The 22,202-nt window shown below is 40.2% G+C and overlaps 1 protein-coding gene across 1 annotated transcript in view; it reads right to left on the bottom strand.

Annotated features, from left to right (window-relative positions):
• Positions 1-8,357, bottom strand: part of GDPD4 (glycerophosphodiester phosphodiesterase domain containing 4) — a 75,872-nt gene extending 67,515 nt beyond the window's left edge. Inside the window, exons 1-2 of the mRNA XM_054725650.1 lie at positions 8,296-8,357; positions 1,599-1,692 (exon numbers count right to left, since the gene is read on the bottom strand). Of these exons, the coding sequence (XP_054581625.1) occupies positions 1,599-1,692; positions 8,296-8,357 (156 nt within the window). The remainder of the gene's footprint in view (positions 1-1,598; positions 1,693-8,295) is intronic.
• Positions 8,358-22,202: the final 13,845 nt, after the last annotated feature.

Here is a 22,202-nt window from a genome sequence, read left to right as displayed (position 1 = left end):
AGTAGCATGCTAATTGACGGTACCTTTGAGACGCATACCAGCCAATCATGAGTATGCAAATTAACCTAAAAAGATGGCAGGTTAATTTGCATATGCAGGCACCAAGTGGCCAGGGGCAGGGCAGGGCACTTGTGTTGTCGCCATGGCATTCTGAACCACCCCAGCCGCTCTGGGCCTCTGGCCAGCATGAGAAGGCAGAAAGGTGGCTCCAGGCCAGAGCAGAAAGGCTGCTCTGGCCAAAGCGAAGGCAGTGCCAGCAGCCAGGGGAAGGAAGGCCCATTCTTGCACGAATCTTCATGCATCAGGCCTTTATTTAGTCAATAAAGCTTAGATTTCAGTGTAAATCTAGTCAGTCACCAAGTTAGTGTAAGGATAGAAACTGAAAACTGGAGACTTCAGATACTTAGGATGTTACAAGAGTTGGAATATATATGACACTTACCTTCTTATCAAAATAATTTTATGTATATGATTTCATTTCTTCTTTACCCAGCTCTATAAAATACCATTATATTAAATATTATCATTCTCATTCCAAACAGAAGAAACTGAGTCTCAGAAGTTATATGACTTGACCAAAGTTACAAAGCAACCCAAACACAGAACTGAAAATAGAACCTAGGGCTCCCTCTTTGTTCACTGTTGTATGCATTGCATGTATCCATAAAAGGTAGGGTGGAGTAGGGTTGGTTAAAATATATTCATTATTCCATAGTAGAACTTATTCCCACCTTAGAAGCTAACTACAGCATTTCACATTTATTGTGCATGAAAGCAGTACAATTCAATGGCCAGAGTCTGGCCCAGACCACATTATTCATCTGCATTTTCCCATTATAAAGAAAGTGTCTAGCCCTGGCTTGTGTTGCAAAGTGGCTAGAGCATGACCCTGTGCACCAAAGAACCGCGGGTGCAATTCCTGGTCAAGGGCATATACCTGGGTTGTAGGCTTGACACCCAGCTCGTTTGGGCATGTGTGGGAAACAACCAATCAATCTCTCTCTCTCTCTATCTCTATCTCTTCTCCTTTTCTCCCCCCTTCCACTCACTATAAAAATCAATGGAAAAATATTCTCAAGTGAGGATTAACAAAACAAAACAAAAAAACGTCTAACTGGTTCTACTGCTAACATGTAATTCGCATCTGAACTAGCAGACTAGCAAATTTGCCACATTATAATAGGTTTAAAAATCTAGCTAATTTGTAAAGCCCCAAAACACTGATTCTCAGGAGATGGGAAATGAAATGAGTTAGTTCAATATGTAAAGGTTAATGTGAAGCTATGGGTGCCTAAAATAACAATATTGACTGAACCATAAAATGGGCTTATGAAATAGGGAAATAAAAAAAGCATGTTCTGTCACCCTTTCAAAAGGTCAAAGTGATAAGATGCATCCTCTAATAGCACAAGTCCATTTTTCTCCATCAGTCCTTTGTTCCTAAATTTCAAGCAGTTGATATAAACCTTAATGCTACTTAGACAAGAGTGACCTTGGGTTCTGAGGGCTCCCAGCACCACTGTGCACCATACCAGAGACAGGAGCACCTCATGAGGCTACTCAGAAAGGGAGTGGGAGAAATGGGGAAGGTTACTCACCAACAGCAATGAAATGTAGACAACCAAGATTCCAAATAAACTCAGCAAAAGAATGGACCAGAAGTACCAGTATCCTGTAAGTAGATAAACAACCCTGCAAAAATGTGTTTCAATCCTTAAAATACAGCAGAAAGTAGTAGCATCTAAGACTAAACTAGATGAGGCATAAGAAAACTGAGGGAGATAAGAAGAAAAGCATTTGGGGAACATATATGTTAAGAGCTTTGGGGATATTTAGTTAGGAGTTTTAACGTTGTCCTATCGTACTTTTGGGTACTTTAATAGGGGTCTGTATAAGTGGTATGATTTTTTAATGTTATTTAGAATATATACTCAAAAATTATGTCCTCTTTAGAAAGCAAGAAATAATACATAAATTCTGAAATGCCAAAAGAGAAAAAGTCATCCGTAAGCCACCACCTTAATATTTCCACTTTGGCAGGTTCCTTGTCCATGCAACTATGTGTTTTTTACCTAAATGCAATCACAGCCACCACATTAATTGATCTATTCTGTGTAAGAGATTTGAGCTGTTAAAACAATCCTGATGTGTTATACCAAAGGTAGTTTATGAGAAAAACTACTAAAGATTTGCTAAGAAAAATAGTGTTATACTTGGTCTAGATATCAAATGTCAAAAAATTTAGAGACTTCATTTCAAGATAACAGAAATTACTTCCTCTCCATATAACTTGGAGAAGTATATTTTAACAATGTAACATATAAACTAGTGAACATACAACCACTTCAAAACAAAGAAGGAAATTCTCGTTGGTCAGGGGTACAAGACACACCAAGAAGAAAGAAACAGATGAGCAACCATTCTAGCAAGAGCCATTCCAGATCAAGACACTGGTGATAGTAGTCCGTAGATGAGTCTATAACCAGGACTAATAAGATGTACAAGGAATGTGAACAAATGTACTGAAGAACTTGCACCCAACTCAATATTATTAATGGAACCATCATAAAAGAAGCACAGAATAAAAATATCTCAGCTATTCAAAGAAATAAAGGAAGGACTCACATCCACATAACAGAAATAGGGTGTTTTAACACAAGCATTGTGATTATTAAAACCATAAAACAGGGACCTTGAAAAAGACCATGAAAGATGAACTAATAGCAGTCTATATACAGCCAAAAAAATAATCAAACGGCTTAAGCAAGTAGTGATATTGACTTTGTTTTCCAAGTGATAAGGATAGTAAGGGCTGTCATTTAATAGTGCCTCTTCCTTTCTAAGCATTTCTCTGGCCACATTAGATTTTTTCCCCACTTTTTTCAATCTAAAAGATCTTTTTTGTGTATTCAATCACATGGAAATAGTATTATTAGTTTAGTTCAGCTTAAAACTCGCTCACCAAACTCAGGTGAAATGCTCACCCACCTGCTGTGAACTACAGGCAAAGGAAAAACTGTTTTTGTTTTTATCTCTCTTTTTATTTCCCCTTTTACTACTTCATCTGTACTCATTCTTGGTAGCAGTGGTAGGGTAACAAAAGGGAGAAAAATGAAAAGGAGTTTAAGTGAAAGCATATACATCAGTAGGACAACCTAAGAGAAATGGATTAATTTCCTAGAAACATACCACCTACCCAGACTGAATCATGAAAAATAGAAAATCTGAGTAGACCAATATCAAGTAAGGAGACTGAATTAGAAATCAAAATCTTCCAACAAAAATAAAGTCCAGGACCAGATTGCTTCAGTGCTGAATTTTGGCAACTATTTAAAGGAGAATTAACACCAGTCCTTCTCAAACACTTCCAAAAAATTAAAGAGGAGAGAAAACTCCTAAATTCATTTTATGAAGCCAGCATTACCCTGATACAAAGCCAAATAAGGACACTATAAGAAAACTATAGGGCGACATTCCTGATGAATATAGATGCAAAAATTCACACAAAAAAATACTAGCAAAACAAATTCAAGAACACATTAAAAAGAACATATACCAAAAAGAAGAAAGAAAAAAACAGAAGGAAAAAAAAAAAGATCATACACCACTATCAAATGGGATTCATCCCTGTGATACAAGGATGGCTCAATACATACAAAATAGTAAATGTGATATATTGAAACCAAGCTATAGTACTCAAACCAGACCCTAATAGTTTTTCCTCTAATTTTTTAGTGTCTTCAATGAGATAACAACAGGTCTCCTCACAGCACTCCAGAGACTATCAGATCAAGCCATATCAGAATAGTCTCTGAGGCTTGAGCAGGGGCAATTAGCTGCTAACTGACCCTAAACTAACCTCAAGAGTACAGAGGAGCCCTGGCTGGCTTGTCTCAGTGGATAGAGTGTCTGCCTGCAGAATGAAGGGTCCCATGTTCGATTCCAGTCAGGGGCACGTGCCTGGGTTGTGGGCTCAATCCCCGGTGGGGGCCTGCAGGAGGTGGCCAATCGATGATTTCTCTCATCATTGATGTTTCTATCTCTCTCTCCCTCTCCCTTCTTCTCTGAAATCAATAAAAAAATTAATTAAACAACAACAACAACAAAGAGAACAGAGAAACCAAGATTCACTGAACTTAAGAGATGCTACTTTTACCACCAGGAGCCCATTAAGAATCAAGAGATCCATCAACAAGGAAGATAGCAGAGACCAAATTTGGACAGGCAAAGGCCTGATTAAACAATTTCTACCAAACTGCAATTTCTTTGTTCTCTCTTCCTCCCTCCATATTACTTACCTTCAATGACTCAGTTCCAAGACTACCCAATTTGAGCACTTGAGTTAGAATTAATATATATAGGCCCTTCCTGATATTATCCTTTATCCAAGGGATGCTGATTTGAGCCTTGCCCCCAGTCTCCTTATCTGGCTGCCTGACAAATAAATCATTTGTTCTCTGGGAAACCTGTTGCTCAGACTTTGGCTTCTCTCGGGGCAGTGAACTCATGACCTTATTTAGTAACAATATCACATCAATAGAATGGAATATAAAAACCATATATCATCTTAAATATAAAAAGAACAGCGGACAAAATTCAATGTTCTATCATAATTGTAATCAAAACTATCAACAAATTGAGAGTAGGAGGAATATACCTCAACATAAGAAAAGCCACATATTACAAGCCCATTGTTAACATCTTACTCAATGGTGAAAGTTTGAAAGATTTTCCTTTAAATCAGGAATAAGACAAGGGTACACACTCTCACCACTTCTTTTCAACATAGTACTAGAAGTCCTAGCTAGAGCAATTAGGCAAGAAAAAGAAATAAAAGGCATCATAATTGGAAAGTAAGAAGTAGAATTGTCTCTATTTACAGATTACATAATTTTTATATAGAAAATCCTAATGATCTCACCAAAGAGATGTTTGATCTAATTAATTATTTCAGTAAAGTTGCAGAATACAAAATTAATACACAAAAATTAGGAATGTTTCTATACACTAATGCCAATTTATCTGAAAATAAAATAATCCCATTTACAACAATAAAATTCCTAGAAATAAATTTAACCAAAGAAGTAAAAGATCTGTATATATACAAATAAATGAAGGTATATGCCATGCTCATGGATAGGAAGAATTAACATAGTTAAAATATCTGTACTACAATCTATATATATTCAATCTATATATATTCAACACAATCCCTATCAAAATACTAATAGGGTATTTTACAAAACTAGAACAAATAATCCAAAAATTTACATAGAACTACAAAAGACCCTTAGTAGCTATAGTAATCTTGAGAAAGAAGAACAAAGTTGGAGGTATCAGGTTACTTGACATGCAACTAGCATACTAAAATGATATAGTAATCAAAACAGTAGAATAGCAGCATAAAAACAGACATGTAGATCTGTGGAACAGAATAGAGAGCCAAGAAATAAACCCAAGCCTACACAGTCAATTAATATGTGACAAAGGTGGCAAAGACATACAATGGGGTAAAGACTGTCTATTCATTAAATGGTGTTGTGAAAATTGGACAAATACATGCAAAAAAAAATGAAACCTAGACCACCTTCTTAGATCATATACAAGAATAAACTCAAAAACCCTGGCCAGGTGGCACAGTTGGTTGGAGCATCATCCCATACACCAAAAGGTTGCAGGTTCCATTCCCAGCTGGAGTGGGTATGGGAGGCAATTAATTGGACATCAATGTTTCTCTCGGTATCTATAATAATAAAAGTGTAATATGCAAATCGACCAAGTGGCAGAACAGCAGAATGACCGTCCGGACAACCTTCCAGACGAAGCCGCGGCTGCGAGGGCCGAGGCAGCTGCCGGGGCTGTGAAGGCCTACCCTTGCATGAATTTCATGCATCGGGCCTCTAGTATGTACATAAAGTAAAGGAAATCACTATCCTGAAGAGATATCTGTACCTCCAGGTTCATTGCAGCTTTATTTACAACAGTCAAAAACATAAAAACAACCTAAGTGTTCATTGATGGATGAATGAATTAAAAAATGTAATACATACATAGAAAGAAATATTATTTAGTCATTGAAAGAAGGAAATCTTGCTATTAGCAACAACATGGATGGACCTTGTGGGCAATATGCTAAGTGAAATAGGTCAGATGAGAAAGATAAATACTGTATGATATCACTTATGTTTATATCTATATCACTTAAATGACTTTAAATCTAAAGAAACTGAACTCACAGAAACTGGAAACATATTAGTAGTTGCCAGAGTCGGGGGTCTGGGGTCTAAGAATTGAGCAAAGGCAGTCAAAAGGTACAACTTCCAGTAATAAGATAAATAAGTTCTAGGGATATAATATACAGCATGATGACTATAGTTAACTATATTGTATATTTGAATGTTGCTAAGAAAGTAGATCTGAAAAGTTATCATTTATAAGAAAAAACATTTGGAGCTATGTGAGGTGATGTTAACTAAACTCATTGTGATAATCATTTTGTAATTTATACTTACATCAAACCATTATGTTGTATACCTTAAATTTATATAATGTTATATGTCAATTACATCTCAATGAAACTAAAAGCAAACCCTCAGCTAAAAGTATACTCAGTGGTAAAAAGGTAAAAGCTTTTCTTACAAGCTCATGAACAAGTCAAATATGCCCATTCTTGTCACTTTTATTCAACATAATATTAGAAGTCCAAGCCAGAGCAATTAGGCAAGAAAACAAAATAAAAGGCATCCAAATTGGAAAAGAAGAGGTAAAACTGTCACTATTTGCAGATGACATGATAATACATATAGAAAATCTTAAAAATTCTACCAAAAATTATTAGAACTAAGAAATGAATTCTGTAACATGTTAGAAATCCCAATTCTTGGGTGCTACCCCAGACTTGCTAAATGTGAGGCCAGCAGATTGTGCTGTAACAAGCTGTCCAAGGAACTCCAATGCTTGTATCAAACTCCTGTCACTATCTCTGGGAACTTTCTGTGTCTCAGTCCATGTCCGTAGAATGGAGAAAATAATGGTATACCTATTTCAAAGGGTGGCTGTATGTTTTCAGAAGTTGAAAAGTGGTACATAGCCACTATTATTGTTAACTAGAGGCCCAGTGCACAAATTCATGCATGGGTGGGTTCCGGCTGGCTGGCCCCCGCACCGGGGCCGATAGGGCCAGCTGGAGGGAAGGGCTGCTGGCAGTTGGCTGACAGACCTTGCCTCCAATTGGGGTCGGAGGGGCCAATCAGGGGCAGGGCTGGCTAGGGGGAGGGGCCGCAGGCAGTTGGCCAGCCCTGCCACCAATGGGGGGGGGGGGTGAGTGGGGGCGGGGCCTGCCAGGGGGAGAGGCCGTGGGCAGTTGGCCAGCTAGCCCCACCCCCTGGTCAAACTCCCACTTGGAACTCCTGACTCCTGGTTGAACTCCCGGTTGAGGGGACAATTTGCATATTAGCCTTTTATTATATACTAGAGGCCTGGTGCACGAGATTCATGCACTCGGTGGGGGGGGGGGGGCGGGGAGGTGTTCCTCAGCCTGGCCTGTGCCCTCTCGCAGTCCGGGAACCCTTGGGGGGATGTCCAACTGACGGCTTAGGCCCGCTCCCCGCAGGCAGTCGGACATCCTTAGCGCTGCCACAGAGGCAGGACAGACTCCCACCACTGTCACTGTGCTTGCCAGCCATGAGCCCGGCTTCTGGTCTTCTGGCTGAGTGGTGCTCCCCCTGTGGGAGCGCACTGACCACGAGGGGGCATTGAGCATCTGCCCCCTGGTGGTCAGTGCACATCATAGTGACCGGTCATTCCGCTGTTCGGTTGATTTGCATATTACCCTTTTATTATATAGGATGATTGCAGACTTGGCTTTCTGACTTTCTGTTCTCATCTGCTGGCTATGCCTACAGAGGCTGGAGGTGAGGGACAAACACCAGGGATCATTGAAAGAGATAATGGACAACTAGCATAAGCATCAGTAATCCAGACAAAACGGCTGAGGAACAGGTGTCAGAGAGTAGTCATAATAGACGTATTGGAGACACTGGAAGCACAGAGAAACTTCCCTCTGAATCAGATTTGGTCCCACTGAACATAGGTGGATGGGCAGTATAATAGGTGAGGGTGCTCAGCATCCTTACCCCACCCCAGGGGCAGGCCTCCACCCACCAGTTGTGGAAAGCACAATTTTGCCCACCTTCCCTCTTATGACATTGGATCTTTTCAACTTCAGATCGGATCCAGGTGGCTATTAGACCAAAAAGCCCTTTCACAAATGAAAACACAAAAAGTGAAACTCACCAGTCAAAGCCATTATATTCATTTGAGGTTTCTATCCACATGAACAGCAAAAGTACAGACATGCAAAATGCAATTACCATAAATGGGCAAAATAACTGCTCTACCTAGGAAGAAAAAATGAAAGTCAAATTTAACTCCATTTATCCATGTTACCTCAGCAATATCTAACACTTGCCAAAGCTCTGTATAGGTATAGGGCCATGCATTACTCTCCCAGTCTGCAGTGAACACTGTGTTATTTTGACCCCTATGGAATTTTGTACAAGCCTATTATAACATTTATTACACCGAAATGAAATTATGTTTGTATTTATTGTGACAGCTTCTACTCTGAGGAACAGGAACATCTAATATCGCTGTATTGCTAATATCTAGCATAGTTCCTTAAATGCAGCTGGCTCTCAACAATTATCTGATGAATTTATACACTTCTCCATCTATCAAATTTTTTGATGACTCATTCATTAAGTAATTCATTAATTCATTGTTCATCAGTTAATTTAGTCATTTACCTATTCACATTTGAAGGGGGGCATAAGCAGCTTAGGAAATAAAGCTTTTTTTGAGTAACTATTTTGTGTTAGTACAATGCTAGGGACATCACAAGCTACTTTCATTGTATTTAGCTATCAATATAGCCATTTACATTAGGTATTATTACCCTCATTTTTCAGAAGAAAGAACTAAAATTCAGCGATGTAAAAGTAACTGACTCAAGATGAAACAGATAAGTAGCAAGGATACTGACCAGATCTGTGAACCAAAGCCAGGATGGAGGACAGTCAAACTGAGGCTTGAAGGCAACCCCCTACACTAAAAATCATGTTACAAACCAGCCATGCCAGAGGTTGCCAAACCCTCCTTGAGAACATTAGGTTTTGATTGCAGAGCTATAATCCTAACACCTCTATCACAGAAATAAGAAATCCATCTCTTAGGGACACTGCTTTTACTGTGTTAAAAATAGATAGACTAATCCCTACCCTGATTAAATAATGGGGTGATTGTGAATAAGAAAAAGAATAAAATGGAAAACATAGAAACAGTATTCCAAAAAGATGAGAGACCTTACAAGTATCATAGCATTAAACTACCACTCCTGAGTATCAGAGGATTGAGAGCACAGGATTTGACTCGGGTCTTATTCTGTACATAAAACTTAGGTGGGTTTTTTAAAACCTGTATCAGATAATGTCCCTCCCCTGTTCACAAAACTGCCAGGGCTTCCTATTATACTAGAATTTCATCCAACCTGCCTGCCATGCTGGAAATGTCCTATATGATCAACCCTAACCCATCCTTGACTCATCCCAATCTACACACTGACTCCACTTCTAAACTCCAGCCACACTGGCCTTGTTTTTGGACCATAACCAAATGTGTTCCCATCACAAGAGCTTTGTACTCCCTAGAGTTCTTCTTCCTAGTTCTTCTGCCTAGAATACTTCTTCCCCTAGATATACACATGCCTGGCTCTTCCTTTTCATTTAGGAAATAGCTCACATTACCCTTGTTCAAAAAGGTCTTTTCTAACCACTCTCCCATCACAGTTCCTAACACATCTTTCTTTTTATTACCTTCAAAGCTCTTACCACTATCTGAAATCATCTTTCTTGATTCATTATTTATTGCCTAACTCATCTCACTAGAATTTAAGATGCAAGAGGGCTAGAGGCCTTAGTTGTACACTGTGGCACATAGTAAATGCTCAATAAAGTGGTTTTTGTTGATTAAATCCATTTTTGTATTTTGATTCCGATTGTTGCCATTCTTGCTCAAAATTTTCACTATTGACCAGCCAACGTGGCTCAGTGGTTGAGCACTGACCTATGAATCAGGAGATCACAGTTCGATTCCCAGTCAGGGCACATGCCTGCATTGCAGGCTTGGTTCCCAGTGGGGGGCATGTAGGAAACAGCTGATCAACGATTCTCTCTCATCATTGATGTTTCTATTTCTCTCTCCCTCTCCCTTGCTCTCTGAAATCAATAAAAATATTTTAAAAGTTAAAATGTAAAAAAAAATTTTTTCACTGTTTACAGGATAAAGTTCAAATACTTTAGCATGAATTAGGAAAGCTTTATAATTTAAAATATTCCTTTCCAATCCCACCACTTATCATTTATGAACTTACATGTCACTAAATGCAATATTGAAAATTTGTTTTTCCCTAAACACACCACTATGCTTCGTTATCTCTGGACTCCTACCTACCTACCTCATTCCTCCTAGTCAGAATTGCCTGCACAATCATTTATATATGTGGAAGATCACTTCCAAAGGCAAGGACTCCAACATATTAATAAAAATAGCTAATTGTGTGCCGAGCCCAATTCTAAGTGTTTTCCTTATATTATCTCTTCTATCCTCACAAACCCTATTGGTGGGGACTATTGTTATTATCTCCATTATTCTATTGAGAAATCAAAAGCACCACAGTGGTAAAACTCCAAGTTGGTGGTAGTCATTGGTGAAGCCATAAATTGAATCCAGGCCATCTTTCCCAGACCCAAGATCTTAGCTCTTCTGCTCTATGCTCTACTCCTTCCCCTGAGTAGAAATGGGGCAATGAGAATTATCTACTTCAATTCATATAACCAGCCCAAGGGCAGAGTTGGAATTAGGACCCAAACATACCCCAGGCTCTGGTCCAGGGATTTTTCAACTATGCACATTGCCTTAAAAGTCATCATTCCCAGGAAGCCTCCTTTACCCTTCTCTCTCTGTCCTTCTTTATAGCTCTCGTGTGACAACTTCATCTCCACATAATAAATATCTTTTTAATCAATTCACTCTTTTCCATCTTTACCATCACTTCTCGAATCCAGGCCACCAACATCTTACCTTGAATACTGCCATGAGGTGAGGGTAGGCTACATGCCACCACTCAGGCTTATCAGAGTTCTTCTTTAGGGAAAATAAGGCATTAGCCTGACCAATAATAAAAGAATACCTTGCCCTGGCCAGTGTGGCTTAATTGGCTGAGTGTCATCCCATGCACTGAAAGGTCACCAGTACGATTCCTGATCAGGGTACATGCCCATGTTGTAGGCTCAATCCCTTGTCGGGTTGCAAGAAGAAGGCAGCCAATTGATGTTTCTCTCATATCGATGTTTCTCTCTCTCTCTCTCTCTCTCTCTCTCTCTCTCTCTCTCTCTCTCTCTCCCTCTCTCCCTTTCTCTTAAAAAAAACATTAAAAATAATAAAAATAAATAAAAGAACACCTTGTTTTCCACTTGCTTTTTTTCTTTTTCTCATAAGCAGAGCTCCTTTGGGAAACTCACAATGAAGAGAAAATTAAATATTCAGGCATTCCTGTAATCCCTAGACAAAAACATCTAAATGTACTTAAACTTCACTTTTTCTTCAAGGTTCACTGAGTGAATAAAAGCAAAAGTGAGTGAATGAATAAGTGAATGATAAGAGAGATGGCAAGGAAAAGGAGAAGTGAAGAGTAAAAGTGAGAGAACACGAGCACATGTTTCAGGCAGGTTAACTTTGGCTCCAGAATTGCAGCAGACCTTTCCTGGGAGAACTAGAGCCCAAGCATGCCCGGCTCTGGAGATAATGAGCCCTCATGGTGGCGGGGACCAGCCCATGTTCCCCACATCTCAGGAAGTGTGGTCTATATCTCCACATCTCTCTGTACCCAAGAGCAGCAGCAGGGTCCACGTCCAGATTGCTTCTCTAGTTTGCCTTCCCACTGACAGCTGTATAAGCCAGTAATGTAGGTGACATAGCACTCGTGGTTGCAATTGTCTTCTATACATGAGGAACACGTTTTCCATCTTCTTGTCCCCTGCTTTTCCTTCTCTTCCATGGTTCACCCTTTTGCTGCAATGACAAATAAAACAATCAGGATCTAGTACCTCCTTTAAATGTTTCCTACCCCACCATTCTACAGAGAATTCCATAAAAATTGATTTTTTTTTAAAATACATAATCTAGGATACTGGACAGAAGTCTAGAGCTTCATCCCACCTTTCCTACTAACTTGTTGAGTGTTTATCACGGCCATTGCACCACTCAATGCTGTTTTCTCACCTCTACAACAGGACCATGTTCTCTGCACTAGCCAACTACTAGATGCTGAAAGCATCACATTCGGTAATATATACAAATGTATCTTTTAAACTGAAATAACTTGAGAACTTAGAGGTATGGATGAGGTATATGAAAAATACAATCCTTGACTAATAGATGACTCACACACACAGTGTCTGCCCCTTTCCTTTCTATCCTCTCCCATATGGAATTGGTGAGGGTTAGCCTCAATTAATAATAATGGAATATTCAAAATAGCAATGCCTGAAATAAAACAAATATATTTTTTCTTTTGCCAACATAAAATTTCAAAGGTAGAAAGAACAAATTATGTGGTATGTGGCTTCACAATGTCACTAAGAACCCAGACATTATCCACCTTGCTGTTCCTTTGCAGCATAGGGCTTCTTTCTCAGGGTCCAAAGTGGCAGCTCAAGCTACATCGATACTTCAAATTCCAGCTAATAGGAAGGAGGAAGGAATAAAGAATGATTCTTCACTTTATTTTAAGGACATTTACAGAAACTGAACATGGCATTTCAGTGACAGGATTTTCGTACTAGTTAAAAAAAGGAAAAACAGATATTGGGGGGGGGGGGAGGCATATAGCTGTCACTACTGCATTTTCTCACCGGACTGTGATAGGAGAATGTTGTTCTCATACTCAGGAACTTTCAGAAAATGTATGGAATTTTTTGGGGTAAAAACAATGTATTTAAAAACAAACAAGAACAGTCTTAAAGGACCTGATCCCAGGCAACAGTCTCTACCCCTGAAAACTTTATGCTCCACTTTGTTCTTTTGTGAAAAGGACTCCAGTGTTGTAGTTAATAGTATAGAGTCTAAATGGCCACTTTTGGACAAAATGGAGTAGCAGGGATTGCAGTAAACCTCCCACTTTAAGTGACTAAAAATCTAGGGAAAATATGAAGCCCCAGTTTTCAGACAGTAGACAATAGGCAGTGAAAGATAGCAATCCATCAAAGAAAGGAAGCAAAGGAAGTGAGTACAGGCATATCTTGGAGATATTGCAGGTTTGGTACCATACCATCACAACATGGTGAATATTGCAATAAAGCAAGTCATGTGAATTTTTTGGATTCCTGTGCATATAGAAGTTATGTTTACACTATACTGTAGTATAGTAAATATGCAAAAGCATTATATCTAAAAAACAATGTACATACCTTAATTAAAAATATTTTATTGCTAAAAATTTCTAACCACCATTAAGCTTTCAGCAAGTCGTAAACTTTTTTCTGGTGGAGGGTCTTGCCTCGATGTTGATGCTGCTGACTGATCAGGGTGGTGGCTGCTGAAGACTAACATGGCTCTGGCAGTTTCATAAAATAAGACAACAATGAAGTTTGTCCCATCGATTGACTTCCTTTCACAAATAATTTCTCCGTAGCATGTAAGGCTATTTGATAACATTTAACCCACAGAACTTCTTTCAAAATTGAAGTCCATTCTCTCAACCCCCCTGTTGCTGCTTTATCAACTAAGTTCAGATAATTTTCTAAATCCTTTGTTTCATTTCAACACTCTTCACAGTAACTTCATCAGGAGTGAATTCCATCTTAACACATAACTTTGTTTGCTCTTCCATAAGAGGCAACTCCTCATCCCTTGACATTTTATCATAAGATTACAGTAATTCAGCCATATCTTCAGACTCCAATTCTGATTCTAGTTCTCAATTTCCACTACATCTGCAGTCCCTCTTCCACTGAAGTTCTGAACCATTCAAAGTCTTTCAGGAGGGTTGGAAACAACTTCTTCCAAATTCCTATTAATGTTGATATTTTGACTTTGTTCCCATTAATCATGAACATTCTTTCTTTTCAAATATGTTTTTATTGATTTCAGAGAGGATGGGAGAGGGAAAGAGATAGAAACATCTAAACTAATAATCTATACTAATAATAGAGGAATATGCAAATTGTCCAGGACGCCATCACAGTAACAACCAAATAGCTGCATGGGGCAACCAGGCCGGCAGGGGGGCAGTTAGGGGCGATCAGGCTGGCAGGCAGAGGCGGTTAGGGGTGATCAGGCTGGCAGGGGGGACAGTTAGGGGCGATCAGGCAGGCAGGCAGGTGAGCAGTTAGGAACTAGCAGTCCCAGATCATGAGAGGGATGTCCTAAGGATCGGGCCTAAACCAGCAGTTGGACATCCCCCAAGGGGTCCCAGATTGGAGAGGGTAAAGGCAGGGCTGAGGGGGACACCGCCCCCCGTACATGAATTTCATGTACCGGGCCTCTAATCAATGATAAGAGAGAATCATTGGTCAACTGCCTCAAGCACACCCCACACTGAAGATTGGGCCCAAACCCAGGCATGTGCCCTGACTGGGAATCAAACCCTGACCTTCTGGTTCATGGGTCAACACTCAACCACTGAGCAACACCAGCTGGGAAATCATGAATGTTCTTAATAGCCTCTAGACTGGTGAATCCTTTACAGAATTTACTTTGCCAAGATCCATCAGAAAATCACTAGCTATGGCAGCTATAGCCTTATAAAATGTATTTCTTCTTCTTTTTATTTACTTTTTGAAATGTATTTCTTAAATAATACATCTTAAAAATCAAAATTACCACCTGGTTCATGGACTGAAAAATAGATGTTTTGTTAGCAGGCATGAAAACAAAAGTAATCTCCCGCAGAGCTCTTAGGTGACCAGGTACATTGTCAATGAGCAATACCATTTTCAAAGGTATCTTTTTTCTGAGCAGATCTCAACAGTAGGCTTAAATATTCAGTAACCATTTACAAACATATGTGCCATCAGCCAGGCTTTGTTGTTTCATTTACAAGGCACAGGTAGAGTAGATTTAGCATAATTCTTAAGGGCACTAGGGTTTTTGATTGGGTAAATGAGCATTGGCCTCAACTTAAAGTCAGGAGCTACATTAGGCACTAACAAAAGGGTCAGCCTGTCCTTTGAAGCTTTGAGACCAGGCATTGATTTCTCCTCTCCAGCTATGCAAGTTCTAGATGACATATTCTTCCAATGCAATGCTATTCATCTACATTTAAAATCTGTTGCTAGGTATAGCCACCTTCATTAATTATCTCAGCTATACCTTCTGGATAACTTGCTGAAGCCTCCACATCAGCACTGCCTGCTTCACCCTGCACTTTTATGTGATGGAAACAGCTTCTTTCCTTAAACCTCATGAACCAACCTCTACTAGTTTCCAACTTTTCTTCTGCAGCTTCCTCACCTCTCCCAGCCTACATAAAATTTAAGAGAGTTAGAGCATTGCCTGGATTAGGTTTTGGCTTAAGTGGAATGTTGTGGCTGATTTGATCTTTTATACAAACCATTAAAACTTTCTCCGTATCAATAATATGGTTGCTTTGCTTTCTTATCATTTGTTCACTGGAGTAGCACTTTTAATTTCCTCCAAGAACTTTTCCTTTGCATTCACAACTTGGCTAATTGTTTGGTGCAGCAGGCCTAGCCTTCAGCCTAACTCGACCTTCAACATATCTTCCTCACTCAGCCTAAACATTTCTAGCTTTTGAATTGAAATGAGTCATCTGACTCTGCCTTTCACTTGGATACTTAGAGGCCATTTTAGGGTTATTAATTGGCCCAATTTTAATATTTTTGTATCAGGGAATAAGAAAGCCCAAGAAGAAGGAGAGAGGAGAAAGGATGGTCAGAGGAGAAGTCAGAATACACACAACATTTATCAATTAAGTTCACCATCTTATATGGGTACAGCTCCTGACACCCAAAATTAATTACAATAGTAACATCAAAGATCACAGATACCATAACATGTATAAAATAACATTGGGAAAATTACCAAAATGTGACATAGAAACACAAAGTAACCAAATACTATTGGAAAAAATGATGCAGGGTTGCCCAAAACCTTCAACTTGTAAAAGGAGAATATCTGCAAAGTACAATAAAGTGAAGCACAATAAAACAAATTATGCCAGCATTGTTAATGTCCCATGTACAATCTAGATAGAGTTTCTAGAATAAAGCACTAGAAGTAAGAATGCAAGTAAAATCTGGCAGTATCCTTGAACTGAGCAGATAGAAATGAGAGTTTGGGGTGGTTAAGTGTTCCCACTGTGAATATTGATCCGTACCTGCCTATGGAGAAATTACCTGAGGCTAGAAAAACTACCACACAAAAGGAGGTGGTGAGACAATCTCCAGAGATCACAAAAGGCTGGGAATGGTTGGTGTTTTCCACCAGAGCACAAAAACTTGTAATACATACAGCACTATGTAGCATACTCAGAGGGCATTGCCTTAATAATGGGGAAAAAATTAGGCTACACTAAAGGCTCCTATGGCCTGGACTGCTTTAAGGTTATTTTCAAAAGAGCCAAAATCTTTCCAAGTAACTTGACTGTGTTCAAGAAAAAAGACCAAGAATATTTTTTGACTATGAGAAGCAACAAACAAAGCAAAATGCACGATCCCTAGCATGCAATGAAAAAATTACCATATACAGGTCAATAACCCTGATGAACACAGATGTATGGTGCCAGGTGTTACTGGAAATGTCAGGGGGAACACTTTGTAAAGTATATGATTGTCTAACCACGATGTTGCACACCTGAAACTGATACCAAATAAGATATAATGTAAACTGTAATTGAAATAAAAGTAATAAAATCAATCTTAAGGGAAAATATTACCAGAGACATAAAAAAGCCAGAAAATATAACCCATACGGAGAGAAAAAGTCATTTAATCAACAATAATTCAGAAATGTCTCAGATGATAAAATTAGTAGGAAATGACATTAAAACATAATTGTAACTATATTCCATATGTTCAAGACACTATAGGGAAACAAGCATGTTATGGAGAGACATAAAAATATTTTTAAAAGATGTAGGTTGAGGTTCTAGAGGTGAAAGATAATAATGTCTGAGATGAAAAATATACTGTTGGCATTAAGAACCAATTAGACACTGAAGGAAAAAGATTAAAGAACTTGCGAATTTTAAAAAATGAAGAGAATTGTGAGCTGTAGAACAATTACAAGCAGTCTAATATAAATGTGACTGGAGTCTCTGAAAGAGAGGAAAAAGAAAGGGAACAAAATATTTGAAGAATGGGTACAAATTCTCAAATTTGATAAAAACTGTTAACCTAAGAAGCACACCCAAATCCAAGAAAAATAAACTTACAAGTAATATCATAAGCAAAATGCTTAAAAACACTGGTTAAGAAAAAAATGCTCAAAGCCAGCCAGAGAGAAAAAACATATTACATGTAGAGGAACAAAGATAAGAATGACTTCTCAATATTCCTTCAACAACAATGATTTCTTGCTGAAAACAATGCAAGCCAGAAGACAGTGGAGCAACATCTTTAAAGAATTTAAGAAAACAAAACAAAGCATGTTAATCTAGAACTCGGTACTCAGCAAAAACAGTTTTTTTTAAAAAAAAATGAAACTTAAATAAAGACATTTCAGATACTTTAAAACTAGAAGAATTAATCACCAGGTAACTTACACTACAGAAATGTTAAAGAAAGTCATCCAGTATGAAGGAAAAAGGTATCAGGTAGGAATGTGCATCTACATAAAGAACAGGAACTGCAGTAAACCTCCCACTTTAAGTGACTAAAAACCTGGGGAAAATATGAAGCCACGGTTTTCGGACAGTAGACAATAGGCAGTGAAAGATAACAATGCATCAAAGAAAAGAAGCCAAGGAAGTGAGTACAGGCATACCTTGGAGATATTGCAGGCTTGGTACCATACCATCACAACACAGTGAATATTGCAATAAAGCAAGTCATGTGAATTTTTTGGATTCCCATGCAAATAGAAGTTATGTTTACACTATACTGTACTATAGTAAATATGCAAAAGCATTATATCTAATAAACCATGTACACACATTAATTAAAAATATTTTACTGCTAAAAAATGCTAACCACCATTGAGCCTTCAGCAAGTCATAATCTTTTTTCTGGTGGAGGGTCTTGCCTCGATGTTGAAGGATATTCTTTAAGAAGAGGAAGAGGAAGAATAAGGATCAAAAATATGAATAAAATGGCAGTAAATAAGTATCCATCAACAATTGAATCTAAAAATCAAAATAAACAAACAAGGAATCTAATGAACAAAATAAACTGATGAGTAAAATAGAACCAGAGTCATGGAAACATGGAACAGACTGATGAGTCTCAGAGGGAAGGGGAGATGGGGGGTGGAAAGATATTAACCAAAGAACTTATATGCATATATGTATTCCCTATGGACACAAACTATAGTGTGGTGAAGGCCTGGGGTGGGGCAGGAACCTGGTAGAGGGGAGCAATGGGGGAGGGGTGTGGCGGGCAAAGGGAGACATCTATAATACTCTCAACAATGAAGATTTAATTTAAACAATGTCTGATTTAAACCTAAATACAGAGTGGGGACAAAAGTAGGTTTACAGTTGTTTGTATGGAAAAAGACATGCAGATTATGATAATTACAATAGCTTTACTAACTCTGCTTTTCGAGTACTCACAACTGCAAACCTACTTTTGGCCCACCCTTTATACACTGAGTGGCCAGATTATTATGATCTTTGAATGCATAATAATCTGGCCACTCAGTGTATATCCTATATAATAAAAGGCTAATATGCAAATTGTCCCCTCGACCAGGAGTTCGACCAGCAGGCAGGCCGGCCAACCACCCATGTCCCCTCCCCCTGGCCAGGCTGGGCGAACCCCAACCATGCACGAATTCATGCATAAATGCATGAGGGTGTGCAGGAGATCATAATAATCTGGCCACTCAGTGTATATCTATAATTCCTTTTAATGTAAGTGGACTAAATGCTCCAATTTAAAAAACACAAAAATTGTCTAGATTAAAATAACAAAACCCACCATATGCTCCTTATAAGAAGTTGATTTGTTGAGGTAGAAGGAAAAAGATCTAGTACCTTGCGTGTGTATATATCACTATTTCATTACCAGGATGTGCCATGTTTACCAACCAAAGACAAAACCTCAGTAACAAAAACATAAGCATTTACTACACACACATCTGAGCTGATTGACTACCTGTTCTGCGGCTCTAGACTGTCCTCAACTAGGATGACTGGGGTGACCTGACTGCTCCATGTCACTCAACCAGGTTAGCCTGAGGATGGTCTCATGGTGATGGAAAATGTCCAAGAAAGGAAGTTCCACTGTGCAAGCCCGTTTCAAGCCTCTGCTTCAAAGGATGCCTTGAGGTCAAAGTCAAAAGCAGAGCAGGTCAGCTCATGGTAGGCAGGCACTATAAAGTTACCTAGCAAACAGGGTGAACGCAAAAGGTGTAACTAATGTTACAATCTACTTACTAGCAGATCAAAAACCCCTGACGCAACCAGAGTTAGTAAAAACCAAAAGGGGCATTCCATAATGATAAAAATGATTTTTTTAAAGAATTTTCGATTATAGGCACCCAACCACATATCCTCTTATAGGAGCAAAAGACAAGTCCACAAATATGGTGAAAGATTTACCACATCTCTCTCAATAATGGACACAATAAGCAGATTTTTGAAAGTCTGTAAGGATATAGAAGATTTTAACAACTTGATTAACTAACCAGTCTAACATTTATAAAACACTGTTCTCAATGACAGCAGAATGCACATTCTTTCCTAATGGAAACGGAACATTTATGAAAAGTGATCATGCATTGAGTACACAACGGGTTGTAATAAACGTGTAAGAACTGAAACCTTAAGAGCACATTTTCTGACTTCATTGCAATTAAGCCAGAAATCGGTAAGAGAACGATAACTAGAAAACTGCACATCTGGTAATGAAACACTATCTTTATAAAACCACACGGATCAAAGGGAAATAATCACAGTGAACAATGAGGAAAAGGTGTGAACTAGGTGATGATGAAACTAGAAGGAAAAACTACACGAAGTTGGTGCCTAAGTTACAAGTACCGAATTATCGAAGAAAGGTAGTTGGAACAAACATCGTTGAGAGGGTGGTAAACAGCTGGGATGAATAACAGTTGGATAAAAGGCAGCGGCATTTTAACCACAACCTTTCCCACGTCTGCGTGACCTTTAACTCTGAGTCTACCAGCCCCGAAGCCACGTCCACAGTGAAATTTCCATAACGTTTCGGAGGCGGGCAGGGCATCAGTAATCAGTTTCCCCTTCCAGACCTCTTCTCCGGTTTCCAAACCCGACAGCCGACTGACATTCCCACCTGCATTCCTCACGGGCCTCTCAAATGCCAGGTCCAAAACCGAATCCTCCACTTTCCCTCCAACGCCCATTCCTCCCAAGTACACCTCCCACCTCAGTCAAGGGCACCACTGTTCACCCAGTTGCCTGAGTCAAAAGCCAGGGCGTGCCCGTCAGGATGGAGGACCTAGAAAGGCTCAGCCTCCCGCCCCAAACCAGGAAACTGGGCAGAGCTCATGGCACAACCACGTTCAGACGTGGAACCCGCGCAGCGCTGGGCTGTGGGCCTCAGACAAAGGCGCCGCGCCCTTCACACCTGCGGGGACTTCCGGGTAGGCCGACCCGCAGGCCGGCCCTGGGTCTGCGGCCCCGTTCCCCGACCCCCACCCCCACTCCCACCCCGACCCCCACCCCTGAGGTTGGCCCCCAGGGGCCCGCACAGGTGGAAGCCCTTGGGCCGCGGCCTCCTCCCACCAGCCCTGCAGGGAATGGCAGCTCCAGGTTCAACCGACCTGGGAAGACGGTGCGTCCACCTGCCGCGGGCTTGACCGCCAACGTGAGGATGAAGGTGGCTCCTACCTCGGAAGATGCTTCCGTGGGAAGCGGGGAGCTGGACACTCGACTTACGGAGACTTCGCAGCCCAAACTCAGGCCTGGACTTCGCACTGAGGAGACCAGCGTCTCTCAAGATGGAGGCCGGGCTGAGGACGCGCCTGCGGGCTGGGGGCGTGGCCGGGGGCGTGGCCGGGGCGTGGCCTCCGAGGCCCCTCAGGTTCTGGGAGGCTGAAGGTAAAGCCCAAGCCCAACCTTAGCTTGGAGCAGCACATTTGAAATGCGCCTTTTAGAGTGTTACTCCCTGCCTGATTCTGCTTTGGTTTTTATAAAAATAGTAAGTAGAGACCAGCTGGCGTGGCTCAGTGGCTGAGAGTCCACCAGGAGGTCACGGTTCCATTTCAGTCAGGGCACATGCCCAGGTTGTGGGCTCCATTCCCCAGTAGGGGGCGTGCCGGAAGCAGCTGATCAATGATTCTCCCTCATCATTGATGTTTCTAGCTCTCTCTCCCTCTCCCTTCCTCTCCGAAATCAATAAAAATATTTTTAAAATAAAATAATTAGAGAAAGCACATTCTAACCTGGATGAGAGTTGAACACCCGGCGACATGGGAGCTAACATCGGAATGCAGTCCATCCTCCTTTCCTGAGAATTGCCTATCATTAAGGAAAGATTTACAGTCTCGTGGCTGAACCATTCTAGTCCCAGAGGTGCCCGCCCTTTGCAACCCCCAGCCTCTATTGCCTGTAATCTGGTCCTGGAGGCACCTGGAGGTACCGGCTCTCTATGACCCCACCCCCACCCCCCAAGCCTGCATTGCCTGTAACCATTGTACCTTGCCTACTTTCCCATGCCTATAATTCTTACTTCCCCATGTAATCTTTGTCGTTCTTTGTGATATAAACAGCTGGCTATGGAGAGGGGTAGAGCAGATTTTCATGAGTGACCTGCTCCTCTCTCCCATACTGCTGGCATTATTGGAATAAATGCTCATATATGGTTCAACCCTGTCTCTGCTTAATTGGCTCAAGTAGTGACAAGCAGCCCAGACCCATTGGTTGTCTGGTTACAGTTGTACTGCTCCCCTACACCATTATGTATCTTTATTCGTGTTGTCCC

Source organism: Eptesicus fuscus, chromosome 13 (genome assembly GCF_027574615.1).
Source record: "Eptesicus fuscus isolate TK198812 chromosome 13, DD_ASM_mEF_20220401, whole genome shotgun sequence".
NCBI classification, from domain to species: domain Eukaryota; kingdom Metazoa; phylum Chordata; class Mammalia; order Chiroptera; family Vespertilionidae; genus Eptesicus; species Eptesicus fuscus.
This window is presented reverse-complemented; position numbering and strand designations above follow the sequence as displayed.